The sequence below is a fragment of the Ostrinia nubilalis genome, chromosome 3 (assembly GCF_963855985.1).
Source record: "Ostrinia nubilalis chromosome 3, ilOstNubi1.1, whole genome shotgun sequence".
NCBI classification, from domain to species: domain Eukaryota; kingdom Metazoa; phylum Arthropoda; class Insecta; order Lepidoptera; family Crambidae; genus Ostrinia; species Ostrinia nubilalis.
In genome coordinates, this window is record NC_087090.1 from 12,582,393 (window position 1) to 12,610,070 (window position 27,678).

The following is a 27,678-nucleotide window of genomic DNA, read 5'->3' on the forward strand; positions in this document are numbered from 1 at the left end:
AAATAGTAACGACCAAAATTTACTTCGAAATTACCTAAATACTTAAAACTAAAATATTTCTTTAGCAACGTCATGAACTCGGACAAAGGCAGAGCCATCTTACGGGTGGCTTGGTGCGTGCTGGCCGCGGCTCAAGCGATCTCCGCCGGGATATCGTGCCTCAGCAATCCTTGCCTACACGGCATCTGTATCGATGACATCAATAGGTAACGGCAACAGAAGAAAGAAAGAAAGAAAAATAGCTTGTAATGTCATACATTCGAACAGTAGCTTCAGCTTCTAGGTCTTAGCATGTTGGTAGACTACTGAGAGTTCTCTTTTTATGTTGTATCTGTTAGTAGAGGTTGAGTACTAAAATAAGATTCAAGCATACAGCATGATGTTCAAGACCATGACTAAGCACATTAATTTGGTTCAATACCGAAAGAGTTTCAGAGTAACTCTACCAATCACAGGTTTTCTATAGTAACTTGGACCTTACGAAGACGTATTATGTACGTCTTTCTTTAGCTTCTAGCTTTCAACCAAGCCTCAACAAATAAATATACCTTAATAAAGTTTATTCAATTATTTTCGATCGTCTACTGTTTCACGTTCGTCTTTTAAACGTGATGCTTGATGACGTATCTTTTCCAGCACGTACTCTTGCTACTGCGTGGATGGCTACACTGGTGTCCAGTGCCAAACCAACTGGGACGAGTGCTGGTCCAGCCCTTGCCAGAATGGTGGCACTTGCATCGATGGCATCGCGTCATACAACTGTTCGTGTCCCGATGGTTTTATTGGTAAGTCACTTCTTCGACACGTAAACTTGATAGTAATATTCGATCGATTTAAATCTCGTTGGTAGGCTTTCCACATCATGCGTTATTAGTCTAATTATTAAAATTTTCGATATTTAAAAATACGAAACTATAATTACAAATGTTCGTAGTACGAATATTGGATCTCGTAGCGTAAGTAAAGGGACGCATGCTACGAAAAACTCGTAGCATATTTTTAGACTTCAGGCATATCGCAAATAATCTATGACATAAAAATAAAATTTTTATTGTTGTTTCTTCACAGAATACAGATATTTTTTCAAATATTACCGATATAATATCACGTAGATCTACCAAAAGCACTCGTAGCGTTTTCAATGTTTTTAATATTTCTATAATCAAATTACTAAAACATTTAATTGATAGTCATTTTAACAGTAACACATTAGTGTATTTTATGGTAATGTCCATTTTGCATTTTAGCCTTATTATTGTCATTGGGATGCTAAACAAAATTGTCAATACGAGCTACGCTGCTACGTAGCGGACGTCTACGAAAGATTACGTAGCATTTTTTTATAATACACTAGCTTTCCGCCCGCGGCTTCGCCCGCGTGGAATTTTGTCTGTCACAGAAAAACTTTATCGCGCGCGTCCCTGTTTCAAAAACCGGGATAAAAACTATCCTATGTTCTTTCCCGGGACTCAAACTATCTCTATGCCAAATTTCATCAAAATCGGTTGCGAGGTTTAAGCGGGAAAGCGTAACAGACAGACAGACAGACAGACAGACAGACAGACAGAGTTACTTTCGCATTTATAATATTAGTTGGGATTGGGAAGTTGGGATTTAAATGGTTAAACTAATATTTTTTTATATAAGCTGCTTGAAATATTCACAGCTAAATGCTAATAAGAACTTACAAACAAAGTGTTACAACTGAGTAATCGTGCCGTCTATGGATGAACATGCAAGAAAACTACTTAAAATTTCATGGGTGTGCGGAAAATAAAATAATCTTTGGACCATTTCACACAGCGCCAGCTAGCCCCAAAGTAAGCAACTTAATGCTTGTGTTATGGGTGCTAGCTTAACGGATATACTACTTATATACTTTTTTTTTTTAAATACATACATATTATACATAGTAACACCCAGACTCGTCACAGAAATTAAAATTCATCATTTCAATTTCTGCCCGGCCGGGAATCGAACCCGGGACCTCTCGGCATAGTAGTCCGCTCTGAACCACTACACCAAACGGCCGACTAAATAAATAAATAAGCAGACTTTTTTTTAAATTTCGAACGGGATAAAAAGTATCCTATGTCCTTCTCCTGGCTCTAAACTACCTCCCTGACAATTTTCAGCTAAATCGGTTCAGCCGTTCTTGAGTTATAAGTGGTGTAACTAACACGACTTTCTTTTATATACAGGGTGTTAGGTAAATGGGTATATGAGCCGACACTAGCCCATGTTAACATGGTCATATAAATGGTATGGTGAAGTCAGAAAATTGATATCTTCATTTTAATTATTTTAATTTTCATACAAATCGGATTTTATAAAAATTATTTTGTATGAAAATTTAAAAAAATAAAATGATGATATCAAATATCTGACTTCACCATACCATTTATATGCCAGGAAAAGTTGCTAATAAATTTAAAAAACAGTGACTGTTGTTAGCTGCGTGCGCCCCTACCCAAGGCAGTTGGTCAGGCTTGCTCTACGATGTAAAATTATACTAAACTTGTACTATCTTCGAGTGACGTCACAAATTTCCCAGGTGACAACTGCGAGACCAACTTCAACGAATGCGAGTCGAACCCTTGCATGAACAACGGCACTTGCATCGACATGACCAACGGTTACGTCTGCTCTTGCGTGCCTGGTTTCTCTGGCCAGCACTGCGAGATGGATGTGGCTGTATGCAACTCCTCGGAGGAAGTCAGGTGTTACAACGGCGGGCAGTGTATTGAAGGACCAGGGTTCAAGTTTTACTGCAAGTGTATGGCAGGTACGCGTACTAAGGTATTATTACTACGGGAAATGCATATTTTTGAGCAAGAGTTTCTTATGCTACTTTTCATAGAACTGCAGGGCCAGTAGAGTTAGAAATAAAAGCTAGTTTAGTATAATTTCAAAGAGATGCAATGATATTGGGACCTTTTTAATTTTTAAAAGCCGGATGGCAAAACAAGTGACTTTATGATAAAGTTGAAAAGTTACTTCATTAGGTATATGGGTGAAAGAAGATACCAATTGGAAAAGTATTTATGGACAGGATTCCATTAAATTAATGTCGAGGCGATAAAACCCCATACCTACAGGCATGCATTGGTAATAGAGGCCGATTGAACAAATTGTCCCATGAATAGATAGCATCAAAAGTAACTCGGTCACGGCCTTAATTTTTTCAAAGGTTTCTATGGAATAGACATTTTATATCGACAAACGTCACCATTAACGAAATTATTGTAAGTAGAGGTTGTATCAGTAATAATACTAATAACTTTTCAATACCTTACCATACAATACCATAGCATTACTGAAAGACTTATTTTAAACATAACGAAAATAATTAATGATGATGAATGAATGATTTATGCGTTCTTTTTAGGATGGGCCGGTCCAAAATGTGAAGATCAAATAGACGAGTGCGAGTCTAACCCTTGCCAAAACGGAGGAGTTTGCATCGATGTTCACGCTGATTACATGTGCGCTTGTGCATTCGGTAAGTTTTTCTTAAACCTATAGGGTACAAAATTTCCATTGGTTTTCGACCTTAAATTGAGTGAATAAGGTCCAAATTTTAGAACAGAGTCTTGTCTGAGTGTGACTTATTGACTGTACCATACCAAGTCCTGAAACTTATGTGTTTGTGAAGGTTACACTGGCAAAAGCTGCGAGGTTCAGATTGAGTTCTGCGATGAGAACTCATGCAGCAACGAGGCACTTTGTGTCGTAGAGGATGGCATGAGGGTCTGCTACTGCGTGCCTGATTACCACGGCGAGCGCTGTGAACTGCAGTACGATGAATGCTTGCTGGGACCCAGGTATGACACTAATAACTTGACAACACGGACTCATTTGATTGGGTGTGGCACAAATAATGTTAGTTGCAAAAATGTAGAGTTCTGGAGCAATCACTTAAGTTTTCTAGTGTCATTTGTTTTCAAACACTGTTTTCAGATGTATGAATGGAGGTACCTGCATTGATGGCGTTGACAACTTCACATGCTCCTGCCCACCCAGACTCACTGGAACTTTGTGCGAATGTCTTATTCTCGATGACGGAACATACGATTGCGAATACGTCAGTCCAACACCCCTGCCTGAAATTACCCAGTCAATCATTCTAACTACGTATGAAGATCTTTTAACAACCGACTCTTCAGTTATCTACACCATCGGACACAATGACTCTAAACCGAGAAATATAACTATGTTCGAAGAAACTGAACTGTCAACTTTATCAACATCACCTGGAATAACAACTACAACGGAAACATCAATGGACACTACTTCTGAAACGACGGTCACGAAAGAAACTAGCCACGAAGAAACAACACCTATTTTTACTGTAGATTATACGTCGGTGAAAGAAATCACATCAATGACGTCATTTACTCAAGGAATGGATTCTAAGACTGAAGCTACAACTGAATGTAAAGAGTCTTGTACAAAACCTACAGAATATACAGCAAAGGTTCCCACTATTGATGAAGCTATTTCTTCAGTTATGACTACAGAACCTACGAAAGCAGATACTAAACTTACTACTACAACAGAAACATTTGAACTAACAACAATTACTACAACTACTGAAGCTGCTTCTACAACAACAGAAACGCCAATGAAAGAAATTACAGCAGAAGTAACTACCACGCCTAAAGGAGATACGACAACTGAGAAAATGTTCACCGATACGCCGACTGAACATGCTCAAACGGATTATCCAACTCCAATAGTGTATACAACAACTGAGGCGATGGAAGTGGTGACAGGGTTTGATAACTCTACATACGGGTTTACAACGGTACAATCAGAGTGCAGTGACACCGTTTGCAGTAATCATGGCACTTGTATCAACACTCCACATGGCATTCGAGTAAGTGCTTCTAATAAAGTATGCATTATTCATCATCATGATCCTTAGAAATTTTCAGATCCCAACTAATATTATAAATGCGAAAGTAACTCTGTCTGTCTGTCTGTCTGTCTGTCTGTCTGTCTGTCTGTCTGTCTGTCTGTTACGCTTTCCCGCCTAAACCTCGCAACCGATTTTGATGAAATTTGGCATAGAGATAGTTTGAGTCCCGGGAAAGAACATAGGATAGTTTTTATCCCGGTTTTTGAAACAGGGACGCGCGCGATAAAGTTTTTCTGTGACAGACAAAATTCCACGCGGGCGAAGCCGCGGGCGGAAAGCTAGTTTCCTATATTTACTCATTTTGGTTTTAGTGTCATTGCACATTCAACTACGGAGGAAGATTTTGCGATGAGAAACTTGTAATAGCATCGGCAGCTTTCGGTGGAGCTTCGTACATCACGCATAATCTTCGCAACGATACCTCAATAGTCATAGAATTCAATGCCAAGACATTGATAACTGAAGGGCAAATAATGCACGTGGATATTGCGAAAGGCGTTTATATGCAGCTATTCATGGTATCAGGATTGTTAAAGTTTAAGTTCTCGTGTGGCTACCAGACTATGCTTTTGAGTGAGCTGAAAACGTTTGTGAATAAAGGGTATCTTATGAAAATTGAAACAAGGTAACATTGTTTTAATTTATGTTGATGATATTTTAGTTTTAATTGTTGTACACTAACTGCAAGATCTATTTCAGGCTAGACTTATACTTGAAAGAGCAACACTGCAACGCTACTTTACGACTCAATGACACGGTGGCAATGAGTGGTGGTCAGGTGGCCAACATTAGTTCTTTGAACAGTAACACCACTCTTTACTTGGGGAACAATCCGGATTTGAAGGATTCTGATAATAAACCGTTCATTGGGTGTATTGCGGACTTGATAGTAAGTAAAAAGACTGGCACAGGAAAACTAATTGGCAAAAAAGAATTACCTGCTTTTTATTATCTGAACTTTTCTCTAGGTAAACGGTGAAAGACGGGAGGTTTTCGGAGAAGCGGTTGAAGCGAGTGAAGTGAGCGAGTGCTCGTCTTTGGCGTGTTTGTCAGGACCGTGCCTCAATGGAGGCTCCTGCAGCGACAGTGGATCTGGCTATACTTGCTCTTGCGCTAATGGGTAAGTTAGTAACTGTAGTTAGTGCTACTAACTTTATACCACGAATTAGCGTACTAGATATAATAAGTAGTTACTAGAAAAATAGTCATTGTAGGTACTTACTTACAAATGGTTCTTCTTTTACGAACGCGCGTTTACTGCGCTGCTAAATTGGACTGCTTCTACACGGTGCGTTGCGTGCGGGAAACGCGCGACGACAGTGCCTGAAATACTAGTCATCCAAGTTACATCTAATGTCAGTCAACCAACTTATCCCCTCAAGACGATATTCGTTACCATGAAGACAGTGCCTTCGTTTTTGCCTCGTCAAACTGGTCCTCTTGTTCCAGTCATTATCTTTGATTTTAAGGAACAATGAAGACATCTAGGTAACGAGTACAATGACGGTGTTTACGTAACATCTAATATTACCCTTATTGTCTATGCTAGATGGACCGGAGTCCACTGCAACGAATCTGTATGCGAGAACAACCCTTGCCATACGGGTGGCAGCTGCGTGCGGCATCCTGGCAGTGGTTTCTTGTGCCTCTGCCCCTACGGCCGCCACGGCATCTTCTGCGAGTACAGTGAGTGTAGTTTTATATTGTTATACCATGGTCAATAGCTTTTGGCAATGTCGCTAACAAAAGGAACCTAATATTTACGCCGAATTTTCATAGTACGAAAAAATCTAGATAAACCTTTGACTGTCAACTGAAAAGTTCAATTTCTGCTTCAGTAAACCATCTTTTATTTAGGTGCAACATTCAGAAAGCCTATTAATTGTTGGACTGTGAATCTTTGTCAAGTTAGGTAAAAAAGTTTGGTCAACTCATATTGAAACATGAATGGCAAAACCTAACTAAAGTAATGTGTGTTGACAATTTTAGTTACACCCTCAAAAATTAGGACTTAATTTTGTGTTCCAGATGTAGAAATAACCCGACCCTCCCTCTCCCCAATAAGCACGGGGATATCGTCATACCTCATGTACCCGCTATCCCCTTCGGCGATCAACTCCGACCGCTTCGACCTGCGCCTACGCTTCCAAACCTCGGACATGGATCAGATCGCGCTACTAGCGTTTGTGGGGCAAGCGGGAAGGCATGATTCGAGGAGTCAGCACCTGGCTTTGACGTTTGTGAAGGGGTACATTATGCTGACGTGGAATATGGGGACTGGTGAGTACGCTTCTGATGTTTGTGGATCCAATTAGAAGTGAAAATTCTTAAAACACGAATCTTTCATGTTACCGATATGTGTGTATTATAACATTATTTTTCGAAAATCTAACCCTTCGAAAGTCGGACTTTTTGAAAGACCTTGTAGGTACACATTAATCAGAGTAATAAATTAACTTTATGAATGAACAGAGCATATTGAGTGTTTAGGCGTCTCTTTATACGATACAGGTTTGGTTAAATCTGGATAATTTAATAATAACACATGCCATTTGTTAGTATTATCCACAGTCTTAATAGATGACTCATCGTTACTATCCTGTGAAACAATCGAAGCGAGAACATTTAGATTGGTGATTTGGTCCCTTAATTTTCGCGCGTGTAAATCAACTAACAGTTTGAAATGGCTTAAAAAGTCTGCCCCAATAATTGGCTGCTTTACGTCCGCTATAATGAAATTCCATCTAAATGCTCTCCTTAGATTTAAATTTAAAACAAGAGTACGCATACCGTATGTCTTAATTTCAGTACCATTTGCAGCGTATAACTTATAATCACAATCATCTGAAAGCGAAGACACACACTTTTTAACTGCAGGAATCACAGATACGTTGGCACCCGTATCAATTAAAAACTTTAGTCTGCTATTTCGGTCGAAAACACAAAGGCGGTTATTATGCGTTTCGATACTTGCCCCCGCCACCGGCTGTATCGCGTCTAGTTTCCCTGCGTAGATGTCGGTTTAGCCCCCTTCCAATTGCAAGGCTCGACGCACTTCACAGCCTTAGCACGGTAACGGTGATGATAAAAACATAGCCAATTTGTTTTATTTCGGGACATACTCACGTCGCGCTGACTCGATCGGCTTGTTCTCCCTCTCACAGCTGAACCTTCCTGTCGTTGAGGTGTTCTGGACCGGCGTAACTCAGCAACTTCCATTTGCAGTCGGTTAATCATTTCCGATAATTCGTGAATGCTTCCCGGCGTGGAGGTTTTCATTTCGGCTATTTCTGTATATTCTGGCCTGGTTGCCTCCATAACCTTGTCCGCCACCGTTGCCAAGCTCTCCAAGTCCTTGACCTCGGTGACAGCAAGAACAGCCTGAACTGCCGACGGCAAGTGTCTGGTCCAGATTATTTGTAGCGTGGAGTCTGGTAATTTGTTTCTAGCCAAGTCTCTCATCCGACGGAGAAGTTGCGATGGCTTTTGGGTGCCCAGTTCCATTTCCCCCAAAAGCTTTTGAAATTGCCGCGTCTCAGACTCTTCAAACACTTGTAACAGACGGTCCTTCAATGTCTGATATCGTCTTTCTTGTGGTGGTGACAGCAGCAGGTCGCTGACTTGCTGTATGGCAGATTTGCTGAGTTTGGTAACGACTAAGTTTTGTTTTGTTACATCACCTAGTCGTTGCGATTCTATTACGGCCTCAAATTGGACAAACCAGAGTCGCGGTTGGTCTGACCAAAAATCAGGTATCCTTGACGAAACACTTATACTCGCCAAAGTCTCCGTCTCCGTCGACGCCTGTGCGGGCGGTGCCGCTAAAGAAGGCGCCGGCGTATTAGGCGCGGCGTAAATAGGTGCGGGTCCGTCTTGAGGATTCATATCCACAATGCACTGTCCAAAACGTAAAAAAAAAAATGTTCAACAGGCGTCACCAATGTACGTATTTATACACTGTATACCTAATGATCACGTCGGGCGTATTGATACACTGTATACGTAATGATCACGTCGGGCGCGTGCGCGGCTTGTACGAGGCATGACGGGCTTGGTGGACTGCTTGGTGAGGCGAGACTCGTCCTTGAGGATGGCCGTAGGTTGAATGCAGTGACGAAGCCAGACCGCTACCCCATACCCCGGTTGCAAGATTTTAAATATGTATTAGCAGGTAAGAAAACTATTTTTTCTCGCCTAGATTTAAATAGAGCATATCATTTTATTCCTGTAAATGATGACGACATTGAGAAGACAGCGATCATAACACCCTTTGGACTGTTTGAATTTACGCGCATGACCTTTGGGTTACGTAACGCAGGTCAAACATTTCAACGATTCATGGATAGCGTTGTGTTACAAGGTCTAGATTTTTTATTTGTGTATCTCGATGACGTAATAATAGCTAGTGAAAATGAGGTCCTGCACAAACAGCATTTAGACACAGTTTTTAAAAGGTTTAATGATTATGGCGTTACTTTAAATGTTTCGAAGTGTGACTTTGGGAAATCAAAGTTAGAATTTTTAGGATATGAAGTGTCGTCGGAGGGAGTACGTCCCCTGGACTATAAAGTACAGGCGATTGTTGATTATCCGAAGCCCGAGAATGTCGAACAGTTACGTCGATTCTTAGGGATGTTGAATTTTTATCGCACTCATATTCCTAGAGCCGCTGAATATCAATCCGAGCTCAATATTTATTTACACAACGCCAAAAAGAAAGACCGTACTGTTATAGCATGGAACGACAAAGCCAACGAGGCATTTAAGAAGTGTAAGGAGAGCTTACAAAGCGCCGCTTCACTTCATTACCCGTTACCCGATGCGGACTTATCGCTTATGACCGACGCTTCAAACACATGCGTCGGCGCGGTTTTACAGCAAAAGGTAAACAATGTGTGGCAACCACTTGGTTATTTTTCAAAGAAGTTGTCTCAGACTGAAATAAAATATTCAACTTATGATAGGGAATTGTTAGCTGTTTATATGGCCATCAAATATTTTAAAAATTTGTTGGAAGGTCGCGTCCTAACAATTTTTACTGACCATAAACCACTAGTATATGCGTTTTCTAAACTCAATAATAATGATAAGGAAAGTCCGAGACGAGTTAGACATCTTTCATATATTAGCGAGTTTACTACCGATATTCGCTATATTAGCGGACCGAATAACGTAGTGGCAGACGCATTATCACGTATAGAGACAGTAGATTGTCCTACAGCTCTAAATTACACAGAAATTGCAAAAGAACAAGCTAACGACGAATACCTACAGCAAGCGTTAAAAGTTTCGGATAGTAACTTGCAGTTTAAGCAGTTTCATTTGCCTAGCTGTGAGGAACCTGTTTATTGCGAAAGGATGATGGGCATATTGGGCGTTAAACCAACAGAAACAAAAAGTATACTAAATTAAAGCTTAATACTAGTACTTCATTTCATAGTATGACAACAATCCTGAAATACGCGGGGATACCGAGATAGAGGTAGTTGAATATGCAAAGTTTCCATAGTATTTCACATCACATTAGGGTAATAAAAATAATATTAGGTCAATTAGATTGCTTTTATCGATCATATTGAGAGTATTGTATCATATCTTACTATCGATTCTATCGATTTAGTAAGTATGTATATCGAATAAATCATAATCGATTATATTGCTGAAAATAAGGAATTGAATTAAAATAAAATGATAGTAATGATGGTAATCAATAAATTCGATTAATCGAATTGTTAATCGATAAATCATTATTTGACAATATCGATTAATAATCGATCCGTGATCGATTAATTATGCGACAACACTACAACTAACTGGTAGAAATCCCATTGAAACATGACTGTGTTCATGTCATTTCTCTAAATGGTACCTAGGTATGGTCCTACGCTTATAATGTAGAACATGGTTTAAATATACCATTTGTTGGCCCCACTCCTGAACTGTTATTTAATTTAAAATTTAATTTTTTGTTTGCGCAATAAAGCACCTATTACTATTACACATTATGTCAATTTCCAAGCAAACCCGGGAGTTTTTGGTAGTTATTTATATGAAAATATATTTCTGATATTAAGTCCTAACAAATAATAGTAGTTACATTTCTGTTGGTTTTACGCCCAGATTCCATAGAAAAGTGCCCATCATCCTTTCAACTAACAAAGTCAGACCTTATTTACCGAAACAATATAGGCAATTAGCTTTTTATTCTGTGCATAATCTTAGTCATCCAGGTATTAAAACTACAAAAAATCTAATTAAACAAAAGTTTTTTTGGCCAGATATGGATCGAGATATATCAAAATGGGCTCGTGCATGTATTAATTGTCAAAAAGTAAAAATTACGAGACATACTGTATCTGATGTAGGACAGTTTGGGCGACCTGATCGTTTCCAGCATTTACACATAGATATAGTAGGGCCTTTACCAATTTCGGCTGACGGTTATAGATTCTGTGTAACGATGATAGACCGATGTACCGGATGGCCAGAAGCATTTCCTGTTCAAAACATTACAGCGGAGACTATCGCTAGAATAATGTTTGAGGGTTGGATATCTCGTTTTGGATGCCCTTCAAAGCTTACCAGCGACCAGGGTAGACAATTTGAAAGTGATCTTTTTAGACAGTTAATGAAATATTTAGGAATACACAAATTGCGCACGACACCTTATCACCCTCAAAGTAACGGCATGATTGAGCGGTGGCATAGAGCACTTAAAGTGGCTTTGATGGCACGCTTACAACGCAACAGTTCTTGGGTAGACGAACTACCAGTTGTATTGTTAGGTTTACGCGCCGCTACTAGAAGCGACAGCGGTGTAAGCGCAGCTGAATTAACATACGGCAAATCAATTCGATTGCCAGGCGATTTTTTTGAAGATACCAAATTTTGTAATACAGATTCAGAATATTTGCAGAAACTAAGAGATAATATACGTAACCTGAATCCGAGACCATCAAGTCATCGTAATTCACGTTCTTTATTTGTTCCTAGTGATTTAAATACTTGTAAATATGTGTTTGTTCGGAATGATTTAATGCGCAAATCTCTTCAACCCCCATATGATGGCCCCTATGGCGTCATAAGTAGGAGAGGCAAAACATTCGTCATTAAAATAGGAGAAAAAGAAACTACTATTTCAATGGATAGGTTAAAACCCGCGCACATTCTTAGTGACCATGATTTAAACGATACTTTTGATTCTTTTACTAATTCTAGTAGTAGTAATAACTACGGTAGTAAGAATACTAGTACTAATAACGCAGACACTTCTAGCAAAGTTCTAATTCCAAAAACAACGCGAAGTGGCCGCGTTATCAATAAACCGGTGCGTTTTGACTTGTAAGTTTTTTTCTTTCTAAGTAGGTAGAGCGGCTCATCGTTACTTACTTAGGATATGTTTTTATAAATACAATGTTCTAATGTTTTTACGAAACATGTAAACTATTATGCGTATTATTAATTAGCTATTAGTTTATTAATTTAATATTGTATTTTTATGTACTTACCTTATACATGGTTTCATGATTTTTTACTTTACTCTTTATTCAAATTGATTTATTGTATTTTGTTTGGCAAAACATTTTTGTTATTTTGTTTCTGAGATGTTTATTGATGTTTAGTAATTTGTAATTGACATTTTTATATTGTATAATGATAGGCACATACAACCTTTTCTTATGTTTTTACTTTTTACTTAAACTTGCGCATTGCTTGTAATTTCGCAATGGACCAAGTGCACAATTTGATTGAGCGTATTATGTCTCTAGATATTTTTAATTGACATAGAATTTTGATTTATAATGTTGTTTCAAATATTCATTATTTTGTTATTTACTCAATCAAGTGTTATTGTGTTTTATTTTTTGTATAAGGAGGGGGATGATGTAGGTACACATTAATCAGAGTAATAAATTAACTTTATGAATGAACAGACCTGTCCTTAAAATCTAATATTAATTAATTAATTTTCTAATAGTAATTTGTTCAAAGGTTGGGTTTTCGAAAAGTTGGGTTCTCGAATAGTAAGGTTTTCAAAAATTTCGAATATTAGAATAGTTATGTTTGGAAAGCCCGGAAAGAGTTAGTCATAATTTTAACAATTCTCCATTTATAAGGACCCCGACGTGTGTTCACATCCCGTGCCTTGAGTTTCCGTCGAGGAGGTCACACGGTGCGCGTTTTTCGGCGCGGGCGCACTGCCGGTCTTACCGTTGATGGCCGCCACAATGTCAGCGGCAACGCGCCCGCACACGACAATAAGATGACCACGCTGCCTTACATCTTTGTTGGTGAGAGATGTTTGTGTCTGTAAAAGAGCTTTTTTGCCTGACGTTACTTACTATTCTTACAACATAAAGCCTTCCTTATGTCGTAAGCTCCTCCTCCGCCTCCTACTTCTCCTTAGGAGCTTATAGCTTATCTCACAGCATAAAGAGCTTTTAATGCTTGATTGTGTTTTTGACTTTTCTGGCTTACGGTATGATCTGCCTCTTAGCACGCTTTTGTAGCTTTTTATGCTTGTTGTCCTCCATTTCAGTGACTTTTTCGTTAAGAATGGGACTTAAGTATATGTTTTCTTTTCTGCATCTTATTATAATTTAGGTCTGCTTATTGCATGCTCCCAGCGAATTTAAACCCCTCATCAGAGGCTCAAAGTCAAAATACCCTGGGCTAAGATCGAGAAGTCTACGTAACATCTTTTGGTTTTCGTCATTTCAGCTTTTAAGTCACCAAAATCACCATTTTCCCAAAACTGTAAATTTATAACACAAGTTCGTAATTTCTGTCCAATAACTAAAAGTTTTTAAGAAATAGAGTTGTAACAAGAGTTAGTTATTATGATGCTCTAAAGCCAGAAAATTCTTGTCTTTTAGGAGGGCATCCATCAGAAGGATTTCGCGACCTGCCCCACGACTTACCCCTACACACCGGCTGGCGCGGCTGTGTCTGGGAAGTGGGCGGCCCATCGGTGGGCGCGGGCAAGGCTTTGGGCGGGCGCGGCGTGGGCCAGTGCGGGGTCGCGCAGTGCACGGCCAAGTCTTGCCACGCTCCGAATGGCGTGTGCATTCACTCGCCGGCCACTTATGGGTAAGACCGGAATTAACACAAAATCTGTTGCACTGGCGGCAAATTGTAGGCGCTGTGAGGCACTAAACGCAATGGAGCAATGTGTTCTGCGGAGATGGCGACTGTAGAAGACTACAACTATAGTAAATAACTCTAAGATGTAGGTAGGGCCACTCAGAAATCGAACCCACAAACTAACTTACTATCTTTGGTCCACGGAGACGTAGAAAATTATGAAATCGCTTTCATTAGAAACATCTTCGTTGTTATAATTTAGATATAAAGTTTTAAACAAATTCCTTTTAATACCCTTGTAAAGAGGAAAATGATGTCATCCATCGCCACCTTTTGGTTAAAAACATTCTGAATAGCTCCGAGAAAAGCTGCATTGATTTGTTCCTTCTTGCTGGCACTACCGACCCCACAACATGTCAATGTTGCCAGATGCATCTGCAACGAAGGCTGGTTCGGCGCAACCTGCGCGTCTACAAGCAACCCGTGTGACCGCGCTGCGACACCGTGCCGTGGCCGCTGCGTTGTTACCGCGGCGCAAGCACACTGCGATTGCCCTTATGGGAAGACTGGCACTCACTGTGATCAAGGTATAATTTTATTATCATAATACGTAGCATTGTGAAGGCATCATACTTTGGTGGATGCACCCAAGCTCAGCGTTGCAATTTCCAGTTAATAAACTTCTTAGTTTACACGGGTGAGGTGACCTAAGTGTAAATTGCATAAACTATTTCTTCTTCTAGATAATATTGGTTTTTAACGGACTAACAATTAGTAGGCTTAGACGGCTTCCAAAACTTTACTGGGCATAAGTAGAGTTTCCTCACTTTCCTCCTCGACAACCTCACCTCAACCCGAAATTCGTTGCGTTCAAGCCGATTACCGAGCCACAATATTTTTTAAAGTTTTTGAAAGAGAATGCCGATGACGATCAAAACATAGAAACTTCAAAAAAGTTTTACTAAGGCTGGGTTGCACCATCTTACTTTAACTTTAAATAACAAACGTCACAAATCTGTAAAACATCGTTAAAGTTACCGTTTTAAAGTTAGGTGGTGCTACTCAACCTTACTTTAGTCTATAGGTTTTAAATTACTTGATATGGGACTTTGGGGATACTTGCACACATTAGGTACATTTCATTTTTATTTGCCAGATCTGATCCCCACGGACGTTCTATTCACCGGCACGAGATCATACATCCAACTCCACCCGCGCCCCATATCCAGTGTGGCCGTGTCTTTCGACGCCGAAGTGAAGCCGTCAAGGGAACGAGGCCTGATGGTCTTCGCGGAGACGCCCCACTTTTATACTGCACTGTCCTTGCAAGGCGGCCTGCTGGAGTATCGTTGGACTGGTAAGAAGGACTGATTTGAAGCATGTACAGATTTTATTGTGTTCGATTTTTTAGATGCTCGCTTGTTTTTTTTTATTAATTTTAAATACTGTTTTGACGCATGTGTGTCGGTTTATTTTGTTCGCTTTCTTAGCTCTTCACTTGTTTTTTTAAAACTGTATGATCTTCATTTTTTGTTTTTCTTTCGGTGCTTTTCTTTTGGACATCGCATCGGCATAATGGTTTGTAGGATGATCCTACCAGGATCATGTAACCATAATAAACCATCGTACCTACCATTACGTAGATTGGCCCAAACAGTAAACAATCATTTAAACTCCCTTTTCTTTGCCTCCACAATGGTCCCATTTAAAATACAATCGCAACAATGACACGACGAAAAACGTGACCCGTACAAAACGAAGTCTAACAACGTTGCAACTTTTTCCTCCGTCAGGACTTGGAAACTTTGATTATTAACTGTTAGAAAATAGCTTCTCGTTTCTTGTTGACGCAACGCATATCGCAGAAGCGTCTTTCCGTTCTATACATGGCCAGAACGCACCCATAGGAAACTGCTCGTGTATATTTTGTAGTGCCTGTTTGTAAATCTGTGACTCCAAACTATACACGAATTTTGCGTACTGATCGTGTATAGTTTGGAGGAGCTTAATAAAAAAAGTCATCTCCAAACTATACTCGATTAGTTTCTACTACACCACTTACACTTGACTAGAGTGTGTTTAGTTGATATTGATTTAGTAAAATTCAGTAAAATATGGAACTATATTTAAAATTACATTTATTTGATATTATTACATAAAATATTATTATTTTACTGAATCTATAATAAATCTAGATTTTTACACTATTGTAAGTGGTTGTTGAAATTAAATTGATTAGGTAGATTTCAAATTAAATAACAATTTAATTAAAATGAGAGAGAGTGAGAGAAGAAAGTTCAACGTGCATTAAATACTTACCTACAATATTATGCGAGACTTTAAATGCTAGGTTTGTATTGTCGGCCGTTTGGTGTAGTGCTAGTGGTTCGAAACGGACTACTATTCCGGAGGTAGCGGGTTCGATTCCCGCACAGTACAAACATTTGTGTGCATGAACATACACTCGACATCAAATAAATCGCACCTCCCGCGACAAGCATTTTCAAACGTATGCATCCCCACTTCCCACCAATATTGGCACCATTTAAAAGCCTAGTTCTAACCTTCATTTCATTAAAGGAAAGGTTTTTACCCCAAAAATGTGTCTTTAGAAGGATCCAGAGTCATTTCTTCAAAAAATAGGTAGTTACGCTAGAGCCAACTTTTATGGCTATAAAACTGTTAAGTTGGGATTAATCGCTATCCATTTGTTAAAGAGGACACGTGAAATCATTATTTGGTTTTATAACCATAAAAATTGGTCTAATTGATCCCATAGGTGGGCCCAAAGTGAGGTATTTTTTCAAGTCACATTTATGGTATATGTTAATCATTTATTAAGAAATTAAATGTGTTTTTCTTTAAGGATATTTATTGGGCTTTCAAATAACACCAATATTGTTGGGGCACCATGATTGTGTCAGAAGAAAATCGTTAAAGTTCGTGTCGCGGAAGGTGCGGTTTATTTGATATTGAGTATATTTGTTTGTATTGGACTGGGTGTTTTCTATGTATAATAAGTATGTATTTACAAAAAAAAGTATTTAAGTATGTTAATATCCGTTGTCTAGTACCCATAGTACAAGCTTTGCTTAGTTTGGGACTAGAAGCGCAGTGTAAAATGTCTAAGGATATTTATTTATTATTTATTTTATTTATTAACTTTTATCTCAAGAATAAAATCATTTTGACATATTTCCATACCTACGACAATTGGTGAAATATCAGCCCCAAAACAAATATCTTTTCTATGGCAGAATAAGAAACACCAAAAAATCCTTTATCAAAACAATGACACGTGTCGAAAGATGATTCAATAGTCCAGTCAATAAAGCATTATAGATGGAAAACTGTAGAACACAATTTCTGACTTCAGGACTTTATTTAGACTAGTTAGGAGGTGAACATAGCAAAAGTCCCCGCCCTTAGCCCTTGAGCCGGCGGGGAGAGGGGGGTTTAAAGGTGCCAATTTTCGGTTTTTCGCTTAATCCTCGGAAACTATGCGTCCTAGTGACATTACTACTTTGAACCAAAAAAAGCAAATTCAATTTGCTACAGGTGAGATAGACAAGTTTTTCTATAAATTGTATAATTTTCGCGGCATCTGCTCTAGAAGGTCTGTAATATTGGAAATTTAATTTTTGTCTTACATGTTTCCATCAGGAGAAAATCGACTAAATCAACATTGAGCAATCATTCTAGACATGCGGGAGCATGTTAAGCCTAGTTCCAGGGAGGGGACTGCACCGTGCGTATATTTAGACGAGCCACTTTGAGCCACTTTTGACTCCTCATCACTCAAAAACTACTGTGCATTAACACTTCAAATTTGGCACATGTGTTGAGACTTGCAAGATATACATCAGTTTCAAATTTCATAACTATGCCTCAAACGGTTCTTTAGATATTGACGTCCAAAAATCTACATGTCTGACCTATAGACCAAATTCTAACCACTTCCAGATGACCTCGAAGGTTCAAATTTGGCATCCAGAAAGGTAGTTATGTAAATACATAGGAACAAATAAAAAACCAGTAAATTTTAACATTTCACATGTGATAGATAGATTTTAGTGCTCTAAATATCGATTTTTGAACGTCAATACCTAAATAACCGTTTGAGGTATATTTATGAAATTTGAAGCTGATGTATATCTTACAAGTCTCAATACATGAGCCAAATTTGAAGTGTTAATGCACAGCAGTTTTTGAATGATGAGGAGTCAAAAGTGGCTCTAATTGGTTCGTCTAAATATACGCATGATGCAGTCCCCTCCCTGGAACTAGGCTTAACATGCTCCCGCATGTCTATAGTGTTTGCTCAATGTTGATTTAGTAGATTTTCTCCTGAAAGGAACATGTAAGACAACAATAAAATTTCCGATTTTACAGACCTTCTAGAGCAGATGCCGCAAAAACTATACAAGATATAGAAAAACTTGACGGTCTCACCTGTAGCAAATTGAATAAGCTTTTTTTGGTTCATAGTAGTCATGTCACTAGGACGCATAGTTTCCGAGGATTAAGCGAAAAACCGAAAAGTGGTACCTTTAATCCCCCCTCTCCCCGCCGGCTCAAGGGCTAAGGGTGGGGACTTTTGCTATGTTCACCACCTAACTAGGCTAAATAAAGTCCCGAGGTCAGAAATTGTGTTCCACGGATTTCTCTCTACACCGTCGTTAAGGCATTCATTGACTGGACTACAATGTTTAAAGTAGACACGCAGATATGAATTAATATGTAATAGAAAGAGAGGTCAATAAGTCAAAATGACTAGCATGCAACTACTCGCGTATAAATTGTAATCACGCACTTATTACAATACATACATGATTAGTCCGTATGCGTACTGGCGATGTATATTTTGGAGTAAGATAATTGACCTAAGTCACTACAAAGTATACGCGAGCAGTACGCAGCATATGCGTACTGGTCGTGTATAGTTTGGAGGAGCTTAGTAAATAAAGTAATTTCCAAACTATACTCGATTAGTTTCACACCCTTGCGTTCTGGCTATGTATAGAACGGAAAGACGCATCGCAGAAGTGGAAAGTTTGCGTCATACTGTGCTTAACAATTATAGCATTGACGTCAGTGATCCCGAAGTAGCGGTCTCTTTGGGATCATTTACGTCATGAGCAATCAGGGCTCACAAATTACACTGAAGAGATGCCCAAGGATATCTATGAAATAGTCACCTAAAAATTATAAATATTTATTAACCTTCATATACTTATGTAACATTATGTAATTTTGTTTACTATACAAAAAGGATACCTAAGTAAGTACTCATGGTCAGTCTTAGCGATTACTGATTAACTCAGTGAGTTATAACTCACTGAGTTAATTTAATTTGGTAGTGTTTTATGTTATAACATAAAACACTACCAAATTAAATTGATTATTGCTACCTTACCTTACATAGGTAGGTAACAGCTGCCTACTTATCTGACTTAAGTTCCTTCCTAGTTCGTTCGTTTCAGCCAAATGACGTCCACTGCTGGACAAAGGCTTCCCCCAAGGCTTTCCATAATGACCGGTCCTGCGCTGCCCGCATCCAGGTTTGTTCCGGCGTTTCTTCTCAGCACTTGCCATTTGTTTGTCTCGAAGCGCTGGTAGGGCCCAAAAGATAAGGAGACATGTAAAGTGCCCCATAAGGGCTACCTTTTCTTTTTTTATTATTTTTTATTGACGTTCATAAGTGCCACTTGTGGTCTAAACTGAATAAATATTTTTGATTTTGATTTTGTTCTTCCCGCCACCTTCACCAGATCGTCGGTCCTGTAAGAGGCTATCAGAAACTTTTTCAGCAGTAGTGTGTTAGACCCTAAATTACTACGAATGTTTATTTCGCAAACCCATATTATTTTAAGCTGCCTGTTTTGTGATTATATTGCTGAACAATATCAAGATTATTTGCGACACAAGGATCGCTGAACGATTTTTTTTTATTGCAAACCAAGTATATTTTGGACAACCAAATGATTTTAATGCTGCTTTTTTAGTGGCTAACCAAATGTTATTACGGCTGATCATTTAATTAAGTAGTTCTCAATTACTACGTACCTAAAAATTTATGGAAAATGTTTGTATAAAACTTAGTTTCGCAAGATTGTACCCTACTTATTTCTTTTTCGTATCATTTTTACAGATCGTCTATCAGGCGTGACCTCGTTGGTTCGCAGCGGGGTGGTCGTGTCTATGTCTCAGTGGCACAGCGTGAAGGCTGGCCGTTACGGAAGCCGGCTGTATGTGTGGGTAGACGGAGCGATCAGTACGGAGGCGATGCTGGCTCATGCCTACCCTCATACGGCTAGCAACGCTTCTGTGCTCTTAGGTAAGGCTCAAGATTATAGAGACACGGAAAAATTAAGTAGAATAGAAATTGATTTTTGGCACACAAAATATTTCAAATCGTAATAAATGTAAACAAAGACAAAGTATGCCAAAATGTTGGGGACATTTTGAGGACTCAGCGTGAAGGCTGGCTCATGCCTACCCTCTTACGGCTAGCAACGCTTCTGTTCTATTAGGTAAGGCTTTACAACAAGTAGACACGGAAAAATAAAGTAACTTAGAATAGAAATTGTTTATTTGGCACACACAATATTTCAAGTCGTATAAATGTAAACAAAGGCAAAGTGTGCCAAAATGTCGCCAACTCAGTGTGAAGGCTGGCCGCTACGGCAGCCGGCTCTATGTGTGGGTAGATGGAGCGATCAGTACGGAGGCGATGCTGGCTCATGCCTACCCTCATACGGCTAGCAACGCTTCTGTTCTATTAGGTAAGGCTTTACAACAGCAGACAAGTAAGAACAAAGTAAAATAAAAATCGTTAAAACGACACACAAAATATTTCAAAATGTACTAACTAAACAAAGACAAAGTGTTACACAACAAAAACACACACAATATTTCAAGTCGTAAATGTAAACAAAGACAAAGTGTGCCAAAATGTCGCCAACTCAGCAAGAAGGCTGGCCGCTACGGCGCAGCCGGCTCTATGTGTGGGTAGACGGGGCGATCAGTACGGAGGCGATGCTGGCTCATGCCTACCCTCATACCGCTAGCAACGCTTCTGTGCTCTTAGGTAAGGATCTCAATAAGAGTCACGGAAAAATAAGGTAGAATAGAAATTGTTTATTTGGCACACAAATTGTACATGTCATTGTTTCAATGACAGTGTGCCAAAAAGTCCCCAACTTAGCATTACTTAGTTGTCGTGCGTGATTTACTATGGTCTGGCAACGACGCTGATTTTCAGTGCCCTGAGCACGAATGACTCTCGTATACCATAAACAACCGTAGTGGCGCTGTTAATGTTTTTCATGCAAAAAGATAATTTATTTATTTATTTATTTTTATTTATTTATTTTAGGAATTACAAACAAATGTGTTACAGAAATTAGATCATGCATGATAGAGATGATGCACCATAACGAGAACGATATTTATTCGTGCTCCGGGCACAGAGGTGGCGTTCAAGAAAAACAAGTTTTAAATCCTGCCTGAGAATGATCACCTTATGAATCATATTTCAGGAGGAGCAAGAGATCTATCAGCGCTGCCCTTTGACGTGATGTCAGGCCCTCCAGAATCATTCTCCGGATGCATCAGAAACCTTCACGTCAACAACATCCTCCTTCCCTTGGAGGAGCAAAACATTCAAGGTGAACAAGTCTTTGCATATTGATTGATTGCACCTAGCAATATTTTAATACAATATTTATGTTTTTGATTGCGCAACGAAGATGATTAGAAAGGTTAAATACAATAAAGGTCAAGTAAATGCTTATACATATTACTTTAGCGAATTTATCAAGTGTCAGAAATTTATTGAACGTTCGACCTTCGGGTTAGTTATCGAACTGAGAAAAGGTCAGCCAATGCTTTAATGAAAATGTCAAGTAGATTCAAGATCTAATTGACTTGCCAAGATATTAGGTTCTAATAGAGATTGATTGCCTAGGACACAAGACTGAATAGCGACTATTGTAGTTAACTTATACGACATACGTAGGTATGGGTCCATATATGGGATTGGTTTACCAACTGGACTATACAGCCCTAACAGTAGCGGGTTCATTCCCGGGGAAAATCTTAGTGTGATGAGCTCTACATAGAGATATTGACGTTTATAGTGAAATTAGTTAATATTATTAACGTTTCATGTATTTAAGTTATGTAATCTAGTCGCTATAGATAGTAGAAAGTATGCTTTAGTTTGTTGTAGCTAGGCTGTGGTTTGGTACCTGAAACTGTTCTTAAGCCTGCTGTACAAACTTGATTTTTACTGGTTGGATCTACAGCTTGACCACCAATAAGGTGGTCAAGCTGTAGATCCTGGCTACACAGGGGTTGCAGCGGTGGGAATGAGAGGTGGGAATAATGCCGTAAGCCTGCTGTACCTATTTTAGGCTCTATAGAGATTTATGCGAATAGTTACCCTTATGATTCGCACCATGTAGTTTTTCATTTTTTTCTCTTGTCAAGTCTTTAAAAGCAGATCCTTGCAACTACTCTCTTCAATAATCTTGCTAGAGCAACTGTTATATTTACCAATGGTCTTCCTAGAGGGCCAGAACGTCGCCGACTGCGACGGCACATCCTGCGGGGGTGAAGTATGCGGGGGCGGCACGTGTGTGGTGGAGCAGGGCCGGGCCCGCTGCGTGTGCGGGGGGCCCGCGGGCGGCGGGGGCCGCTGCCGACGACATACAGGCTGCTCGCGGGCCACGTGTGGGCCCCCCGCGGGGCACTGCAGGAAAGGACAGTGCGTTTGTGCCGCTGGGTATACGGGACTGCAGTGTGATTCGAGTGAGTACCTTTAGGCTAAGAACTCACGGCGCGATTCTCACCCGCGCCCGCGGCGGTTGCGGGCCCGCAGCTTCTGTAGAATGCAGCTATACGTAAAAACTAATGCACAACTCACGACGCGATTTGCGCTCGCCCGCTCTGCGATCGATTGGCGGGCGACCATTTTGTACCAGTGACATAATTGCCCGTCTTGCGATTAGGTTTGCGGGCGATGATCGGCGGCTGCGTAACCGCGCAAATAACCGGTCAAAACTTTGAAATAAAACCGCAATTCCACAACCGCGGCGGCCGCGGGTGCAAATCGCGCCGTGAATTTTTAGCCTTAGTGCTAACTAGCTGCCTTACTAATGCACTACTAAACTTCCACATAAGAAAAGCAGGCTACAAATTAATCCAAATCCACTGAAGGCCTCCATTTTTGACATTGCTCCTGGTAAATTGTAGTGGGTCAATGCTCTTGCAGTGCAGACGAAATGTTAGACACAATATTAAATTTCGATCCAAGATCATGCTTGCCTTGCTGTTAAATGTACTCGTAGGTATAATGTAGACCTAGGTATGCTGCGACAAACTGCCGTACATTCACCTTAGTTTTGTGCTTACGCTGCAATTGCTGCAACCTAATATTGTGTGCGCACTGCATTTACTTATTGTTTTACATTTTGGAATTTCAACACCTTAAATATATTTGCTAAGTTTACACATCCATCAATTTCAATCATTTTCCGAATGTAGAACTACGAGTAAATACCTACCTACGAATGTTAGATTTAGAACTATGGCACATTAATACCAGGTGCACAAGGCGAACTTAATGCCATTAAAATTCTTTACCATTCAATCTTTTTTTAAATTTTCTCTTTACACCTAAATCTAACTATTCCAGAAATTAACGTAACAATCCCACAATTCACCGGCGAATCTCTTTTATCGCTGGGCCGTCGAACTCTACTGAACGAGCGTTATTCCGGCGAGCAAAGGATTGCGTCCACACTGTTTAGGCCGTCTTACCTCGCCCTGAATTTCACCACGGCAGAGCAAAGTGGACTGTTGCTGTGGGCCATCATGGTAAGCAAATCGCAAAAAAATCGCAGTACACAAAAGTCGGATTTACACAGAAAGGGTTCCGTACTACTTTCTTTTAACTGTTAATTCAATCTAATAGATCCAGGCACGGATCTAGGGGGGCAAACCGGGGTGCCTGCCCCAGCCGACAGTCTAAAGGGGGCGTCAAATGGAAAGAAGGAGGCGCTTTGCCCTGGTTAAAAAAATCGTAGATCCGTGGCTGGGTAGACCTTCTAGGCATGAGACAGGGTACTGTGTCCTAAATAACTAAAAGTTCCTACCCTTCTATGTTCTGAGGTTCCTACACTATCACCCTATGCCCTATAGGCATGTTTCGTACTGAAAGAAAATACATTATTTTACAGGAGGCAGGTCAGACCAACACAAACATGAAGAAACAACAACAGGAAAAAATATAACATTATATATTTTTACAGGACAACGACTATTTAGGCATCGGCTTAGAAAATGGCTTCCTAAAATTAGTGTGGTCGTTTAGCAACGACAACTATACCCATGAAATGTTCACGGAAAAGAGCCTGAAAACTCCAGAACCTTCCAGACTGTTAACCAGATTGGTACCTCATGCGGGCTTCCTGACTGACGGCGAGTGGCACTTGTTGGTTGTGAGACTAGATAGGGAGAATATTACGCTGACTGTGGACCAGACGTTGGCGTATGTTGAAGAGCCTGGGCTGAGGAATGAGCTGGATTATGAGGATGTCGATGTTTTTATAGGCAAGTTGATAACGATACTTTTATCATTATGAAAATTGACCATGTAAAGTAGGTAGAGCTCTTTTCGAAATGATAACCATTTTAGCTATAACAGTTTTTCTTAAAAAATACGTCAGGGTTTTGGAAAGACACACAAGAGTCCTTTGACTGAGTGAACTACTGAGATTCGAACATTCTGTAGATGCGTTCTCAATTTATTATGACTTGAGTATGAATCTAGAGAGAATCTTTGATCAATCAAAACTGGTTCATCCTTTTGGAAGGCTCTACAGATATAAAATACACATCAAACTTGATGATACAAAATCCTTTATAATATTTTTGCATTGAGATTTTTTTAACAAACAGATTTTGTTATCTTACTTACAGGTGGTATAAACGAAGAAGAGAGTTCTATAGCAAAGAAAATATTCCCAGACAACTTCAAAGGCTGCATCGACCAAATATCCACTAAGGAAGAATTTTATATGAGCAACTACACTGATGTGTACAGCGAAAACGTCAAATCGTGCCAACTATTCCCGTTATCATAGTTCTTCGAATAGGTAAGGTATACATATAAGGTAATATTACTAGATCTTCTAATAGTTAATCAATATTAGAAGTAAGTTCTTATTCCAAAGGGTGTCAGTCAGTAGCAAATGTAATATGTAAATTATGTAATACTCATAGTACAAAACTTTTCTAGTCTTCTAAATGGACCAAAGCTGTGTCTTATTATATCTAGTTATCGTTTTTATTTATTAAGTTTTTGTATGTGGTATGTATCTTTGTATTTTTTCATTTAACGAACATTTTGTACACATAATCTAAAACTATTGTGAACAAAATTATGAACTCGAAAGAATGTTGTTGTTTTGTAGAAAGAAAATTAAAGATTGTCGTACACAAAATATAGTTTTATTGATATATTCATGTTTAATAAAGTGTATACATAACATCATCAAATATTATATTATAAACATATACATTTCGTTATACGTTACTTATTCAAACACAAATACAATATGAGATGTTATCCCCGTTAATCATATATCTCATTAATTGAAAAACGTTTTAGTCTCAACACAGAATAGTAATTTCCATTGGCAAATGTTCAGTATCTAAACACGCCTCTTACACGAAGCTCATCAACGTCAGATTTATTTACAATTTCATTATTAAAGCAAGATGTACATTCAAAAGTAGTAAAATTCGTTAGGCCTATTTACAAGTGGAATAAAGTTGGAATGCTTGACTGTAGTACACAATTTAGCTTGCAATTGGTGTATTGTACAGTATGTAAAAATCATTAAAATTTAGGAACATTGGATTCCTTTATTGTAGTGACGCTATAGAAATCTCGATATACTTTCTAAAAAATAAATATTATATTAAGCGATAAAGAATAAATAAATTGTTAAAATAATTGCACATCATCATTATTATAAAATTTTCAAAAATTAAATAATTCTTTATAACATTGTAAGCTGCGCTTACGATTTCATTATGCCATTATGAAATTAGGCACCAAGTGAATTTCTCGTTTACATAGAAATAACAATTGAAACAAGTTTATTGAAATCGGAAAATAACAGTACCCTAGGAATGTTCGGATAACAATAATAAAGATATACAAAGAATAGAATAAGCTGATCACAGGAGAAGTAAATATTATATATTTACGAAGTATTAAACCTATTGGTGTGTCACGGTAATCTCGATTACAAAGATAATTGCAATTAGTACCTAGTTAGGGCTCGACAACACATCGATACGGTGAGGCCTACGTGACATTGACTATATCGAACATTATAATAACCGCATTACCACCGATAGTTCAGAAACGCTTAATCGTGAATAGTATTATTATATAGTGATATATAAACACCAATGTATAATGGAAATCTCTTATAACGGCATTATAATTTACTCTAACCTTCCAATAAAAGATACACAATAAAGACATTTTGCTTATCTAGAACAAAATTCATTTAGAATAATTATGTATAATATGGAAATCAGTTAACATTTTCCTAATAATGCTATTAAATTAACAAACATCAATAAGGGATTTATATAATTAATTATATTTCTTTGAAACGTACATTTGGGACATAATGCCTTATAAATTAGGTCGAATTTGACAATTCCTTATTTATTTACCGGGTGGTAACAATCTCAATAATTCGTAATCTCTAAATTTATAAACAAATTACCTACGCATTACATAATGTCATCAATAAAAGGTCATGTTCTATGAATTAAAACAAATTAATTACTACCGACGTTACAATATGATTAGGTACATCGATATTATCATTTATCAAATAAGCATTCGGAGTATATAAAGTGGGATTATGTAGCTGTACAGCGGCGGGCCGCGCCGTCGTCAAAAAGTGTTACGAAAGCATTTGAAACATTTCTATAAACAAAGCGTTACTTGTAAAATCAGTCTCATTCGCATAAGGAAGTGATCACAGCACACACACTGGAAACTCGTTGCAGACGGAGGGGCCACGTCCCTCTTAACAAAACTTTAATCATAGAGCACCTTAGTTGTTTACTAACTTCTTACAATTAAAAACTGATAAAAACTCGCAACAGACCGTTTCTATAAAGATGTATCAAATATACGGAAAACATACAGTCGAGAAGACTAATAAAATATCGGAAGTACGCATCGTATCACCTCTAGAACAATCAACAATACGATCGATACACACATAGAATATATTAATAAATATCAACCGACGTGCCGGAACAGGAAACGAAACAACAAGTCACAAGCGTAGACTAGATCGTGAAGATTTGTGAAAGACAAAAGACACACACGGGCTTCGCGGAAGAGCGCGAGACCCCAGCAAGATACATATTCAGAAATGGCAACTTCACATTTACGCATAAAACATTTTACACATGTGAAGCTATATTCACAGCGGCCATCGTTGCCGACGGTCGCGAGCGTTCGGCGGGCCGCGATTATCTACAGAATATGTACACGACAGTCGTTCACAGGCGGGCCAGCGCGCGCGGCCGGGCCGCCGCGAGCGCGCGTCACGGCCGCGGCTCCACCA

At 38.9% G+C, this 27,678-nt stretch overlaps 1 protein-coding gene across 1 annotated transcript; it reads left to right on the forward strand.

Moving 5' to 3' along the window:
* Positions 1 to 72: 72 nt before the first annotated feature.
* LOC135088179 (protein eyes shut) lies at positions 73 to 27,636 on the forward strand. The gene is made up of 21 exons (XM_063983068.1): positions 73 to 206; positions 637 to 785; positions 2,555 to 2,785; positions 3,389 to 3,502; positions 3,656 to 3,824; positions 3,961 to 4,879; positions 5,233 to 5,546; positions 5,621 to 5,810; positions 5,890 to 6,041; positions 6,471 to 6,607; positions 6,950 to 7,201; positions 13,039 to 13,212; positions 13,798 to 14,011; positions 14,435 to 14,592; positions 15,162 to 15,362; positions 20,157 to 20,342; positions 21,547 to 21,675; positions 22,580 to 22,819; positions 23,706 to 23,887; positions 24,322 to 24,622; positions 24,992 to 27,636. Exons 1-21 carry the CDS (start codon positions 73 to 75, stop codon positions 25,153 to 25,155), a joined length of 4,710 nt encoding a protein of 1,569 aa, XP_063839138.1. The 3' UTR covers positions 25,156 to 27,636.
* Positions 27,637 to 27,678: the final 42 nt, after the last annotated feature.

Bases quoted from the DNA above. Each gene is read 5' to 3' on its own strand.
- LOC135088179 (XM_063983068.1), top strand. From the start codon at position 73: ATGAACTCGGACAAAGGCAGAGCCATCTTACGGGTGGCTTGGTGCGTG. The intron at 786-2,554 runs GTAAGTCACTTC...CAAATTTCCCAG, and splicing joins GTGTCCCGATGGTTTTATTG to GTGACAACTGCGAGACCAAC. The intron at 24,623-24,991 runs GCAAGTTGATAA...TCTTACTTACAG, and splicing joins GGATGTCGATGTTTTTATAG to GTGGTATAAACGAAGAAGAG.